At 43.6% G+C, this 15,390-nt stretch overlaps 1 protein-coding gene across 1 annotated transcript; it reads left to right on the forward strand.

Moving 5' to 3' along the window:
- The first annotated feature begins 5,975 nt into the window (after nt 1-5,975).
- Nucleotides 5,976-14,458, forward strand: DYNLT3 (dynein light chain Tctex-type 3). Its single transcript, XM_033147194.1, has 5 exons — nt 5,976-6,135; nt 8,203-8,244; nt 9,507-9,630; nt 10,903-10,980; nt 12,496-14,458. The coding sequence occupies exons 1-5, from the start codon at nt 6,106-6,108 to the stop codon at nt 12,570-12,572; spliced, it is 351 nt and encodes a 116-aa protein (XP_033003085.1). The 5' UTR covers nt 5,976-6,105; the 3' UTR covers nt 12,573-14,458.
- Nucleotides 14,459-15,390: the final 932 nt, after the last annotated feature.

A 15,390-nucleotide genomic window follows, 5' to 3' on the forward strand; every position in this document is an offset into this window, starting at 1 on the left:
TCAAACTCCGCTTTTTTCGGAGCCGGGGAGCGAAGTCAAGCGACTTCTTCCCGGCTCCTCCCGCCTCTTCGCCCCGCGCGGGATTGGCGCAGCCAGCCTTCTCCCCGCTCGCCTTCGAAGCACGCGGACTCAACCATGGAAGCGCGAGGGGGCCCTCACTAGACCCCGGGGGGGGGTAGAAAAACCTAAGGGGGGTGGTGCAGCTGCTTCCCCCGCGGCTCCCCCCCCCCCCCACGGTCAAGGCTGCTAAAGGGGCTAGCCTGACACCGGGCAAACCGACGCTCAGGAGGCGAGCTTACCCTCCGGGTCAAGTCCTCGCTTCTCCCTCTTCGCCGCCGCCTTTGCGCGGGTCCCAAGCTAGAGTGCTGCGGCTTCCCGCCCGGCCGCTGCTGGGGCTGAGCTCCTGCACGAGAAGGTGCATCCCCGCCGCCAGCCTCCCGCCCCCGGTGAGAGCAGCCGGGCCCTGGGGACGCCTCCTCCAGCTCGAGCGCGGCGGGCGGCTCTCTGCTGCTGCTCGGTGCAGAGAAGCGAGACCCCTGCCCGGGCTGGCGCACAGCTGCCCGAGGACGCCGACTGCCGCCCTCAGGCGCCCTCTGCTGGCGCGGCTCGGGAAGCGCCGCGGCAGTAGGCAGTGCGGGGAGAAGACCTTCCGAAAGAAGGGCGAGGCGACCGAGCCCCTTGCGCGCTTGCAAGACCTCGGAGGGACGCCGCGCAAGGATTTTGGGAGGCTTGGCTAAGAAGTCTCAGTAGGAAAGAAAAAACAAAATCGAAAATTCTTTCTAGTAGCACCTTAGAGACCAACTGAGTTTGTTCCTGGTATGAGCTTTCGTGTGCATGCACACTTCTTCAGATACGGTATCTGAAGAAGTGTGCATGCACACGAAAGCTCATACCAGGAACAAACTCAGTTGGTCTCTAAGGTGCTACTAGAAAGAATTTTCGATTTTGTTTTGACTATGGCAGACCAACACGGCTACCCACCTATAAAGAAAGAACAAGGCCGGGGGAGGAAGTGGTGGTTTTGATGGCTTAAGTGCTGGCTGTAAAGGAGAAGGGCAAAGTTTGGCACCTGCGTTACACACGCAGAGTGACGGGCAAAACTGCAAGTTTTGTGCTTTTATATGTAAACCTCCCTGTGATTCTCGGAGGAAAGGCGGTGTAGAAATTTAATTAGTAAATGAAATAAATGATGGTTAATAGGGATTTAGGTGAAGTCATGGAGAAGAAGGATCTCAGTTGTTGTTATCCGCCTGTCTCAAGAGTCAATGGAGTGCGCCTCTGGGGGTGAAGTCAAACTGCTGCCTTAGCAGCACCTGGGATGCAATCCTGAGCAGTCTGTATGGAGCTTCTGGGCTGTCCACCAGAGGAGGACGAGGACGACGACGACACCCACACACACCAGCCTCTGTGATGTGGTGCAAGAGAAAGCAGAGCAATAGGTTTGGCACCAGCTTTACTGCAAGAGTTGCTAGAAGTCGCTATCCAACCTTCCTAGGAACTCCCCTCCAGATTTGTGTAGGGTTTACTCCTCCTTAGCCTTTTCTTATCCCAAAGATGTCCTGCAAGGTAGCAGGAGTTTAGGATCAGTGTTTTCCTTCTCCTTGAAGGACCACCCTCCCAGATTGATGAGCCCCATCCGCCCCTCACTTCCCTCTACATGTGCAGAAAGCTTCTTAGCCATTGGACCCACTATTGGTCTCATCTGCTCAATCCGGCAGAGCTTGTCTTTGCATGCAGGAAAATTCCCCTACTCACTGTGGGTTTGAGATCCATTGGTTAACCTCACCTGGTTTGGCTGGCCAGTCGAGGCCGTTTCCCAGGGTGTGGCTGCTGTCAAATGCTGACAGCTTGTAGGAGCCACAGGTGAGAACTGAGTGCAGTGTTGTGACCAAAGCTTGGCAAACTACCCCAGAAGGGGCACAACATGTTCCCCACCAGAGGTATTACCCTTCAGTGACTACTAGTTATTGGAGACTGTATGCCTCTTAATACCACTTGCTAGGGAACCCTAGAGAAAGTGTTCATGTTCTGTTGGGGGGCTTCCGTTAAAATGGGCCTCTGGTTGACCATGATGTTGGACTAGATGAGCCTTTGGTCTGATCTAGCAGTTCTCTTACGTTCTTAGAAACTGTTGTGTCCCTAAATACAATTGCTATTGATTGTTGCCCTGTTTCTTCATAGCCTGCATACTTTGCCAAGTGGTCTTTTCTTGCAAACAAGTGGCTCTATATCTGATCGCAACAGAGGTGATAATGAAGACTTGAGAAAATGTGAGATATCTCATCTAACCAACATGCTTAAGTCTAATTAATGAATGGAGTTAATACCATAGAGCAGGCATGCCCAAACTTCGGCCCTCCAGATGTTTTGGACTACAATTCCCATCATCCCTGACCACTGGTCCTGTTAGCTAGGGATCATGGGAGTTGTAGGCCAAAACATCTGGAGGGCCGCAGGTTGGGCATGCCTGCCATAGAGTAAGTTGTGTCCACTTCCCCTCACCTTGGAAAGAACTAGGTCAGGCTTCCTCAACCTTGGCCCTCCAGATGTTTTGAGACTACAATTTTCATCATCCCTGACCACTGGTCCTGCTAGCTAGGGATCATGGGAGTAGTAGGCCGAAAACATCTGGCGGGCCGAGGTTGAGGAAGCCTGAAATAGGTAATCAGGCCTATTGTTCTCTCCCAGTCTACCTGAGAAGCTCAGCATATAAATAGGTTTGAGTTGATTACTCCAGCTCAACCGTATGCCTCTCCTCAACCATTCTTGAGTGACCTATACCAATAATTTAGGAACTTTCACCACTGTTACTAAGCCAGGTTTTACTTCTCTGAAACTTTTTCTAAATGCTGTATGGAAAAGGACATGAATATAACCTTTGGATAAATTGTAAGTAAACAATTTTTTTACTTATCAAACGTGGTCTTTTCTATGCTAGGGGAAGAGGGAAACTTTGGAACTCACTTTAAAGGGCACATATTTTAAGTCTAACAGCCTATATTTGTATGCTTTATTTCCATGCTGCATATTTTGTGATTTAAAATACCGTATCTGGTGGGGTTCTCTCACCAAAGAGTATTTGTCCCAAACTTGGATCTTGGCACCCAAGAATTCTCATTTTATACTTGTTTTTTTCCCCTTACACCAACAGAAAATTGGTAATTAGGAAAATATGGCTTTGTTTAAAACACTATTAAGTTTTGCCAAGTCTTTTGATGTTGAAGGGTGTTGCTAGGCTGCTTAATTGCCTTAGAGTTTTTCTGGTGTGAACACTGTTGCTTCAGAATACTATTCACAATACAACCTCTATATTGCATCTGTGTTGAACAATTATTAGATGATGGGAAGTCTTTTGTTGTCTTAGGGGGTACCACTGACCGTTAGGTCCAGTTGCAGATGACTCTGGGGTTGCGGCACTCATTTCGCTCTATAGGCCGAAGGAGCCGGCGTTTGTCTGCAGTTTTTCCGGGTCATGTGGCCAGCATGACTAAGCAGCTTCTGGCGAAACCAGAGCAGTGCACGGAAACGCCATTTACCTTCCTGCCGGAGCAGTACTTATTTATCTACAGTACTTGCATTTTGACGTGCTTTAGAACTACTAGGTGGGCAGGAGCTGGGACTGAACAACGGGAGCTCACCCCGTCGCAGGGATTCGAACCACTGACCTTCCGATTGGCAAGCCCTGGGCTCAGTGGTTTAGACCACAGCGCCACCTGCAAACACTAAGGGTAGCTTAACATTTGCAATTAAGGGCTTTGCTTTCTCTGTGTGATGGGGAGCACCAAGCACAGAGATATGTAGGCAAAGTCAGATATCATGGCTATTTTTACCACTACACCTCTGGAGCTGATTTTTGCCACCACTGTAAACAGAAGAAGTTGGAGTTCTTATTGCCAAATACACTGTAATGAATCCAAATAAGAACTCTGGCCAAAAGTTTTAACCAAAAAACATACGTTTACTCGTAAGTAATTCCAAATGTAATATAAATTCTGTAAAGAATTACAGTCTTAAACATAAAATAGTTTCATATGGAAATTTTCTTTGAAGTCTTCTAGATACAGATGTCAAGGCTTCTCAAATACGTGTCAGATGCAAGCCAGGGAGACCAGGACAGGGCCCCGTTTCGGCATGGATGCCTTCTTCAGCTTGTTTTTTATGATAGAAGTGTATGAACAATATATATGGTGTCTGTTTCTTTGATTCCTAAAAGGATATAGTGTCTTAGAAGAAGTTTTGCTGTGTTTTTCTGGCGTTTCCTGACACGTATTTGAGAAGCCTTGACATCTGTATCTAGAAGACTTCAAAGAAAATTTCCATATGAAACTATTTTATGTTTAAGACTGTAATTCTTTACAGAATTGATATTACATTTGGAATTACTTACGAGTAAACGTATGTTTTTTGGTTAAAACTTTTGGCCAGAGTTCTTATTTGGATTCATACCACTGTAAACAGAACACTAATGATAAAGAATTAGCTGTGGTTTTTAGGAAAGATCATTGGTCCTTTGCAATCACTATCTGGTCACCAAGGAGAGATTCTTACAACCATTTTCTTATCAACACAAGAAGTCATTTTAATTGACTTTACACATGTCTCAATCCTGTGGATTCCAGCCCTGTGCATGGTTCAGTACTTATTGATTCAACCTACTTTAGCAAAGAAAGAGAGAAGAAAGAGTGATTAAAGTTGGTTCTGCCAACTGGAAGCCAATGCAGACTTATTCCAATCTTTACAGTATCTGTATTGGATTTGAAATTGTTTTTGTATTTTGTTGTTGTTGTCATTTCCCCTATTTTTTATGTTTTATGTTTAATCAGTTTGGGAAGTTTCATGGGATGTAATTAATAGATGAAATAAAAACGATCTTTGACTCTCCTAATTGGGACATCTTGGGATAAATTTTGGCCCTAGGTGAGTTAATACAAAACACTAAGAATATTTTTCCAGGGAAGCCTGTAATAATTCTTTCCCATCATATATTCAAGAACCCGTATCTTTAAATGGAAACACCCTACTTCTTCCCTGTTCAGAAGTATGGTTGGGCTGCAAGGAAAAATACTGGGATGTCATAGAACAACCCTTGCCTCCTGCAAGCCCTCCAAACTGGCAGGAGCAGAGGCCCATATGCCCCCAAGAAACATTGGCAGCAGAGACTAGGAATTAGTCTGATTGGATTTAAGTACACTTCCACTTGCATCCCTTTAGCCTGGGGCCTAAAAGAGCAGGGATTGGAAGTCAGGCAAGTGTATTTCCATTTTAAGTTGCTCCTTTGCCCCTTAAAGGGCCATATGGGTGGGATAGACCTCAGTTATGGACCAAATCTCCATCTTCATCTCTCTTTTTTCTTTGTCACTCTTCCATGGTAAACCAGGTTCAAAGCAGCTAATGGCAACATCACAGGCAATATATAGCAACTATGACACCCCTGCTAAAAAGTGTTGGGATCGAAATCCACCTAAAAGCTATTCCCTTTGCCCAAAAACGTTTTATTATTAGTCTGTGTATGTACTTGCACGTGTATGCTCTTAAAGCAGCGGTGAGCCTGAAAGGCACTCTGCAAGTGGCAGGAGACGTTTTTCTTTACAAATACTGTACTCTCCAGCTCTCAACCCTGGTATCCAAGACAGATTTCAAGAATGAGCCTTGTTTCCCAATGCAAAAAAAAAGGAAGGCTGACAGCTCTGGCCTTGACCCTGCTAAAAATCAAGAGTGTTGTTTGGGGGGGGGGGGTCCACGGAATGTCGTAAACGGGTGGCTGGCACCTTAAATAATCGGATTTTCCATGTAAAGAGGGGGAAACTGCGGGCTGCTTCTTCGACGCCGACGACGTCGTGCGGACGCTGCGAAAACAGCTTGCTTGTGCCGGCAGCGCCGCTCCAGAGACAGGCGCGTGTGCGCGAGGCCGCGGCATCTTCGAGGGAGCTTCCAGTGCTCCCATCAGACGGCAGAGGGAGCTGGCGGAGGAGGAGGAGGTGGCGCCATTCTTTGCGCACCCGGCACCTCCGGCTTAGGGAAGGTGGAGCTGCGGAGCAGGGCGAGGACCGGGTCCGCCTCCGCCACTGCCGGGAATAGGGACGCGCCGCGGCAGCTCCTGGGGCCATGGAAGAGTTTCACCCCCATAACGACGAGGTAGTACGGACTTCCCCCTCCTCTCCCGCTCAGCGGGAGCGGGGCGCCCTCCTCGCCCCAGCCCAAGCTCCCTGTCGCCCCGGCGGACAGCAATGGTCTGGTTTTTCCTTGTCGCAGGAAAGGATCTCGCGCTTGGCGGTGCTGGTCTGTGGCGCGCGCTTCAACTTGGGAGGAGGAGGAGGAATAATTAGGTTAGGGACTCCCCCCCCCTCCAGACACGCGGGGGCGGAGGCGCCTCCCGTTCCTGCCACCCGCTTTAAAGTGTGTGCGTGGAGGAGGGGAGGAGGAGAGGGGCGCAAACAACAACAACAACCGTGACTTCATAACAGGCCGGCTTGCGCTTTTCAGTCTCGCTCCGACCGACGTGGGTGGGCCTGGGCTGCATAAAAATGTCACCTGGCTCAAGGGTTGTTTTTTTTTATTTAGTGTACGTCTCCATCCAGCCAATCGCAAGAGCCGCTTGTGGGATCGTAGGCGGGGGAGGCTTGGTCCGCCCAAGAATGCTGTCATTGCGACGCCAGTCCTCATGTGGACGAGGAGGGTTGCGCGCGCGCGCCCCTGCCGCTCATCGAAGCCACTGCAGAATAATAGCAGGCGGTGGCGGTGGGGTGATAATAACAACAAAATTGGGTATTGAAAAGAGCCTGCCATTGCTTTGAAGCCCAATTTGGAGGTGCAGTGGATTCCAAGGTTAAGGCCAAGGGAGGATGGAGGAGGAGGGGTGGGAAGAGGAGCACTGTTTGAATGCCCACCCCCTCTGCACACAATTGAAAAAGGAGAAGACAAAACCTCACAGAGAAGGATGGTGTAAAAGAGAAAGGGTTTGGTGTAGCGCTATCCCTGGTATGATGGGGTTTTTTGTGTGTGCATCCAGGGAATCTTTTTGATGTGGCAGCATTCAGACATACAATCCCTCTGCTCTTTTCCCACCTCCCTTCTCCTGCAGACTCTTCCTTTTGCTGTCATCTCTTGATTCTTTGACATGCTTAGCCTGGTACTCTTTTTTAAAAAATGTTGGGGTTGTATCCATTGCCAATCATAATCAGAACAGACCCGTTTAAATTAATGAATATGACTAATTTAAGCCTATTTCATTTCAGTGGGTCTACCCTAAGTAGAATTATGCTGACTGCAACCTTTGGAGGGTCTGACTGTCATGTCAAAGCATTTAGGATGTAGTTTTTGTTGTGTATTGATTACACTACTACAGTTTTGCTTTATCCTGTGTCAATCTTGTGTAAGGATACTGCTCACTAGGATAATATGGTACATTAGCTTTGACATAGACGTTAGATAGGGGATGCGGGTGGCGCTGTGGGTTAACCCACAGAGCCTAGGGCTTGCTGATCAGAAGGTTGGCGGTTTGAATCCCCGCAATGGGGTGAGCTCCCGTTGCTCAGTCCCAGCTCCTGCCCACCTAGCAGTTCAAAAGCACGTCAAAGTGTAAGTAGATAAATAGGTACCACTCCGGCGGGAAGGTAAACGGCATTTCTGTGCGCTGCTCTGGTTCACCAGAAGCGGCTTTGTCATGCTGGCCACATGACCCGGAAGCTGTACGCAGGCTCCCTCGGCCAGTAACACAAGATGAGTGCTGCAACCCCAGAGTCGGACACGACTGGACCTAATGGTCAGGGGTCCCTTTACCTTTACCTTTAGACCTTAGATCTTAATGCTGATGCATGAATTTCAGGACACAGCCAGAAATAGTGTGATTGTAAAATCCATTTGGGACTCAGGTGATTGTGATTTTTAGTAACACACTTAGTTTTCAGTAAGATATAAGAACTTGGCAATTATGCAGCTGCCGTGTGCATCAAATTCATGAGCTGGTGATATTGCCAGAATAAATGAAGATTATTAATATCTGGACCTTGTTTTGGAGAGTTTTGTGGGCTTTTTGAATAAATAAATTCTGTCTTGGTTCATTATTTCTTCCAAAACCTGTGTGGCAGCTGCAATTTTATTGTTTTTTATTTTGTATTCTAAAATGTGTTAGTAGCTCTAGAATTAAATTTTATGAAGGGTGATAAAAATAATAATTTAATTAAATCTCTTATATTATTACAGATGACCTTCAATGCTGAAGAAGCGCACAGTATTATTAAAGATGTAAGTTACACATTTTAGTATACCTACAATATTTATATATTTTGGTGACAAAATGCATTTTTGCAGTTTTCTGTTTCCAGGAATAATGGGTATCCCTGAAAGACTTGCACCAGACATCCTGTCTTGCCTACTCAAAACTAAGTCCTGCTATATTTAGTGGGGCATATTCCGTTGCTGTGTTTAATATTGCACTCTGGAGTTGCAGTCATATGGACGTCTATTGGGAATATAGCTAATTGAATTCAATGGGGCATTTTTCTGAATAGACATGCATAGGATTGCACTATCAATATTCAAACTCTTTATACTAAATTTTCAATATTGGATGTTTAAAATTTTGTACATTCTAATAGCAAGACCAATGACTTTGATCATACTCTCTTGCTGACAGAAGAGGAAGGTGATTTTTACTAATTCTTTCCCCCCTCTGCAGTCCTCTGACTTCAACAATCTGTTCCAGGGAGTGTGGACATTATGGGACACTGGGAGGTGGCAGTAGGGCCTGCAAGGATATAAGGGGGAAATCACTTCCCCTACTTGTGCTAGAGGGAAGCCTTTGTTGTACTGGAATCATTCCATGAATGGAAGGAACCCTTTTGATTAATGAAAATACAATTTTGGATACTGCTTTTTATAACACTCCACTGTAATGTTAAGTAGTGCTAAGTGTTGAATTCTGCTTTAAAAAAAACAGCTATAGAACACAATTTGTAATGGTGACTGAGATCACAGTCCTGTGCAGGTGAGCTGCTTAACTGTCCTTGAAGTCAATTTGATTTATTTCTGTAGTTGTTGTTGTTATGTTGACTCTGTTGTTGTTTGATTGTGGCCCACGGTTAGCCCTGGCAGAGAAGCTGCTCAGTATACTGAGGCGACAGGACCACCTTGTCTGAATTTCAGTGCTGCAGCAACTCAGAATTGTAGCATTTACTATTATATCCAGCTCAGTGGGATATTTTAGTCCTGTTGGGAAAGAAATTCAGATTATTAAAACGCTCTTCTGCATTCTGGATTCTGCATGTTTGTTACATGACTCTTACCACTGAGATGGGAATGGTATAAACAGTTCAGTTACTGATTTATGTGCCTCCATTTAGGAGCTCTAGCCTAGGAAAAGAGGCAAATGAGAATCTCTTTCTGACATTTGAGTTCCTTTACATAACAAAGTGGGGCTGGCTTAAAAGTATATATGTTTATACTAATATCTATTTTTAATACTTGTATTTAATCAGATTTTTTAAAAGCATTTTTTTCCTTTTTAGTGCATAGAAGGTGTTCTGGGCAAGGCAGATTACAATCACGACAATGTCAATCAGTGGACTGCAGCTATAGTAGAGCAATCTTTAACACAACTGGTAAAACTGGGGAAAACGTACAAGTACATTGGTAAGATTCTGTGCATATATGCAGTTAATATTAATTTTACAATTAATGGGGAGAAAATGATTTCAGGCCTACTTTTGTTAGTAAAGGTAAAGTAAAGGATCCCTGATCATTAGGTCCAGTCGCGAACGACTCTGGGGTTGCGGTGCTCATCTCGCTTTACTGGCCGAGGGAGCTGACGTTTGTCCGCAGACAGTTTTTATGGGTCATGTGGCCAGCATGACTAAGCTGCTTCTGGTGAAACCAGAGCAGTGCACGGAAATGCCGTTTACCTTCCTGCCGGAGCAGCACCTATTTATCTACTTGCACTTTGATGTGCTTTCGAACTGCTAGGTTGGCAGGAGCAAGGACCGAACAACGGGAGCTCACCCCGTCACGGGGATTCAAACCGCCGACCTTCTGATTGGCAAGCCCTAGGCTTAGTGGTTGAGACCACAGCACCACCCGCGTCCCATATACTTTTGTTAGTAGAATGAGGCATATAAGGTTCTATGTGCTGCACCCCCACCCACCTTCGTGAGAGCATTGAAGGCAGTTTTGCTCCAATTTATTATGCATTTTACTATAATAATATGGGATGTGGCTGGTTGCCATGGGGGGGGGGTGCGCTCCATTTTCAGATTCCCGTGGCATTTATTGGTCATCTGGTGTTGATTATCTGCATCAGAAAAATAGCCAGGCATTTTCAACAGACTTCATATGCCTAGAATATCAGGGCTGTTCAGGAAGCAGTCCACCATTTTGAAGAAGAATATATCTCGTTGCTTTCATATTCTTAAATAAAGGAAATTTAAAGAAAAAGGATCACAATTTTGCAGCATAGTGGCAACTTAAATATTACAATTCAACAGAATTTGTTTTTGGGAAAAGGCAGGAGGTTTTAGCTTATACTCTTAAAGGTAAAGGTAAAGGGACGCCTGACCATTATGTCCAGTTGCGGATGACTCTGGGGTTGCGGCGCTCATCTCGCGTTACTGGCCGAGGGAGCCGGCGTTTGTGCACAGACAGCTTGTGGGTCATGTGGCCAGCATGACTAAGCCGCTTCTGGCAAAACCAGAGCAGCGCATGGAAACACCGTTTACCTTCCCGCCGGAGTGGTACCTATTTATCTACTTGCACTTTGACGTGGTTTCGAACTGCTAGGTTGGCAGGAGCAGGGACTGAGCAACTTATACTCTAACCACGACTTAGTCCTTTCAGTTGTATAAAGGACTAGTGAAGTCTGATTGATTAATCTACTTTATTGATAAACATGGGATTTTGTTCTGTCTTCAGTAACCTGTGCAGTGATGCAGAAGTGTGGAGCTGGTCTGCATACAGCAAGCTCATGTTTTTGGGATACCACAACTGATGGTAAGTGCCTGCCTGCAGAATTGAGGCAAATTACTTCATGAAAAAAAGAGAGACTTTTCACTTATTGTTGTGAAACATTATGCTGCAGTTGAAAGGCGGTTTGAATTGGCAGCCCACATATAGCCACCAGGATATAATAGATATTGCCTGAAATTAGGATCATTTCACCCAAACTATATGTTACCCACTTTCTTTACCCAGGTCCCCAAATGAGCAAGAGGTATAGACTTGCCAGGCTAAAATGAAAAGGGCTGACCAATCACTTTTGGTTGCATGTGAAAAAATGCTTTGGCAGAAGGCCAAGGACTGTTTCTTTAGATGAGTTTAAGTCTGACATGGAATCATTATTGATGCCTAAGTTTGAGTAGTATTTGAACTTCATTCACTCTCTGGATCAAATCCGTCTTACTGCAAGGCATCATGAGAGATAAGAGACTGTTCTCCTGGATAGTTGGTGCTAGTTCATGAGGGCAGACATCGTTCAAAGCGCTGAACAGCTCTGGCAGACTTCACTCCTCAGCGTGACTGTTCCAAATTCATAGTTATACAATTGAAAGAGAAGAACTAAGCTTAACAAGGTTAAAAATAAAATAGAAATCAAGTAATCATATATGCCAGTGCTTCAGTGACCGATACGACTCGAAGCTTTAACGAAAAAAAGAATGTTCATATTGTTGTAACTTTATATTCTTTGTGTTTTGTGCTCAGTTAAGTTACATGATTAAATATATTACTGTGAGACTTGTATTCATTTTCTGCTATGCTGAGTTCCGTCAGGAAAATGCTGAAATGTGCACCAGCACTGGTGTTGTCCTTCCTTTCTAAGAAAAATCACATTCAAGGCAGCTTAGCAAAAAATGCAACAAAACATAAAAATAACCCTAATAATGAAGCATACGGTTTTAGTGAACTGAGCTGGCCATAGCTTTATGCCTGGGGTAGTAGTAGCCACCAGCACAAAGGAAGAACATGTTGTGGTGCTTGAGTTGATCACCCGAGGGCTTTTTTTTTTTTGCAGAAGAAGTAGCTGAAGAGAATCAGGGGGTTGCTTGTAGCCTTATAAGAGCAGCCCTGTTCCTTACCATTGGCAAAAGGTTTGATTTTCAAAGTGCTGTAGGTTCTCCGTCAACTACAGGAATGGCAACTTGGACTAGATCACCATCAAAGTCACCATCAAAGTCCTGTTGACAAACTGAATCCATGCTGTAGTGTGCTTTAATACTATTTAACCCCGGTGATCTAACCCCGGTTTTTCTGACTCCTAATACGCATTATTGTGCAAGCGTTGGGACCAAGAGCATGAAAATGATTAGCCCAGAAGTATGTTCTGCAGAGTTCACAGAGATCTACTTCTCTGTAAGCATGTTTAGGGTTGTGGCCCAGATCCGTCACCAAAAGCAATGTTTGGCAGCCTCTCGTGGGAATTATCTTTTGTAAATGTGTTCGGGTTATTCGGTTGTCCTCTTAAGAATGAATATAGAACCTGACCACTTTCTCTTCTTAAATCCACTTTAGGTACCTGCACAGTACGATGGGAAAACCGAACTATGAACTGCATCGTTAATGTCTTTGCTGTAGCCATTATTCTGTAGCAAACTGGACAAATCGCACTAAGTTATGCCAAAGCCTTTAAGAACAAAACTATCAAATTACTTATAGTACATTGTAAGAATTATTAGATAAAACTATATTTATGCACTAAAGAGAGAGCAGGAAATGTGCTTTTTTAAAAAAGTCTGCACTATATATATATATAATAGTAAAGTGTAATCGTTCGGCTTTGCCAGCTGGCAGCTTGCTAGAGACCAGCTGTAAAAGAAAAAGGACAATGTTTTGAGCATTCTAGGACTGTGGTTCTCTCTGCTCCCCACCCTGCAAGCAGTGATGGAAAAATTACATAAAAATAAGAAAATGCATGTTTGCCCCCACATTACCACTGACACTTCATACACAGCAGCTTAAGATAAATGTAATCAGTAAGGGGGAAGAGAATATTATTTGCTACACACATATATAATTGGTTCTGAGTTATGAAAGTTGATGCCTTAGAATAGTGGCTTTAAACCTGTGTTCCAAGGAATCCTTGCATTCCCATCTGTGCTGCTTCAGTATAATGGCCGATCTCTGCCCCCTGAAAACTAGAGTTGTGAGAGTGTGTTGTTTGCTGTAATGCGCACACTCATTTGACGCAGTGCAACAGCTACAAGATAGAGTCGCATGCGCACAAACCAGAACATAATTCCAGCATGAATAGGTCCCACAGCAGGTGAAAAAAGTTCCCTGGAAGCTGTAAGTTTGAAATCCACTGCTGCTTAGACTATTAGTGTTTGTGATTTATAATGCATAGTAAATTAAGCGGGGGGGGGGGGGGAGCAGAAAAACCCAACAAGTTGTAAAATAATATTTTCATCTTTTAGGCACAAAATTTATAAAGGCCAAAGTACATACTTTTCTCATACAGGGTATGAATGTCCAGCAAAAGAATGTATTTTTCATGCTGTAAGACTGTGCTTAAGCTTACACTGTGGCACAATTCTTAAGGCACATTCATCAAAGTAGGGAAATTGTATTAAAACATTCTGCAACGTTTGGTTCGGTTATTGGTGCACTAACAAATATTTGGTGCGTCAGCACAAAATCACAAACCGGAAGCATTAATGTAACCTTTACAGGCAGATAATACATGTGCAAATACTTTAGGATATTAAAAGTTTAGCAATGCTCTCGTGATACCATTTTATTGCATATCTCCCAGGCAGGACCAGCCTTTGGCTATTCAGATTCTTGAAGAGTTGTGCTTGCTTATTTCAAACTATATAAAAGTAATGTTTCATATGTAGCACTTGGAAATAGAATAATTTGAAATGGGGACTTGCCTATGTTTTAAGGTGCACTTACTTAGGCTGTAGGTATGTTACTTACAGAATAATTAACTGGCTACACTCCTTACTTCCTAGTAGTGGTCATAGCGTTAGACCATAAATCCTTGCTATTTATGTTATTAGTTAAAATAATTCTACAATCCTATGCTTACTTGAGAGAAAATTGCATTGAAGAGAGTGGAACTTACTTCTGAGTAAACATGCAAGGAATCAACAGTATGCTTCATGCTTCCTAGATCTACCTAAATTAGAAAATTATCCGCTTCAGTCAAGTGGGTAATCCAAATAACTTGAAGAACCACCCCAGCAAATATTAAGTACCTTTGCAAATACGTTTAGTATATGGGATTCTATTTTTTCATTAAAAGTTACATTGTTTTGCAGTTATTTATGTACCTAGTAGAACTTGAAGCTATACTGTTGCATTAAGCATTTTTGCCTTTTGTCAGCACTGCAACAAGCTGGTTTCAGTTGCAGTTTATGTTTAGATTTTTTTTTTATCATTGCAATGGTTTTGCTTTGAATTACTTTAACATTATAATATGTAAAGCACCAAAGGTCTCGCTGTTTTTTGGTTAATAAAGTTGCATATTTAACCAAATACCATGTTTATATTCCGTATTGTTATAACGTGAACAAAGATATCTCTGTATTCTTTAAATGAATGCACATATCTACAGCAACAGAAATAAAATACTGTGCGAAGTTCTCTCACAGCTCTGGATTCAAAATTTGCTCTTTTTCTGGGCGCAAACTATTTTCATCTTTTTCCTGAAGCAGTAGAAGATAATAATGAAGAGAGAACATTTTACAGGTGGTGGAAACACTATAGAATATAGATGAATGCACTTTTCTGAAACAACTACTAGTAAAGAGTTTGGCCAGAAAATAAAGACAAAGGTACAACCTACCTTTTACTCTTTTTTATAGTAAACTTCTGTTGCTGTTACTGAGACCAGATGGTTTTATTCGCAATTGTATTTCTGGGTTTTAAAAAATGCATAAGTTATGCTGAGCAAACAAACTCTCATCAATATATCTTATGGCAAGATTGCACTAGAAATTATGCTGGTATTGGTTTTAAAACAGGTACAGTTTGTTTTAACTATAAAAATAAAAGGTGCCTGCCTTATCTATACTCTGTCTTTCAGATGAATTAAGCAAATGCTAGAGCATTTAATAGGGCATTTTCTGTTCTAAAATTATCTTCTAGTCTTTTCTTGATATGCTGAGATCAAGCTTTCTTTGTCATATTCTATTGTGTTAAAGCAACTCCTCAACGTACTGTACCTAATGCTTTTTAGGCACAATCCCCAAGAAAAATTCTCCTCCACAGGCCCCACTGAAGTGTGTGCTAGCCATGTGAGATCACAATGTGCTACTGAACAGCTCCCATTCATTTCATTCAGCCTTGCACAGTATAATATCTCAGGAGACATTCAGTGAAGCGGAAGGTTGGCAGATTAAAAGGAGAGAAAGTACTTCTTCACACAACACATAAAACTATTGAATCTTCTTTCTCAAGAAA

Source organism: Lacerta agilis, chromosome 4 (assembly GCF_009819535.1).
Source record: "Lacerta agilis isolate rLacAgi1 chromosome 4, rLacAgi1.pri, whole genome shotgun sequence".
Taxonomy (NCBI): domain Eukaryota; kingdom Metazoa; phylum Chordata; class Lepidosauria; order Squamata; family Lacertidae; genus Lacerta; species Lacerta agilis.

What these genes read in the sequence shown, in the direction of transcription:
- DYNLT3 (XM_033147194.1), top strand. Translation starts at nt 6,106, where the DNA reads ATGGAAGAGTTTCACCCCCATAACGACGAG. An exon ending in CGCACAGTATTATTAAAGAT is followed by an intron (nt 8,245 to 9,506) that starts GTAAGTTACACA and finishes TTTCCTTTTTAG; the next exon opens with TGCATAGAAGGTGTTCTGGG. An exon ending in TTGGGATACCACAACTGATG is followed by an intron (nt 10,981 to 12,495) that starts GTAAGTGCCTGC and finishes AATCCACTTTAG; the next exon opens with GTACCTGCACAGTACGATGG.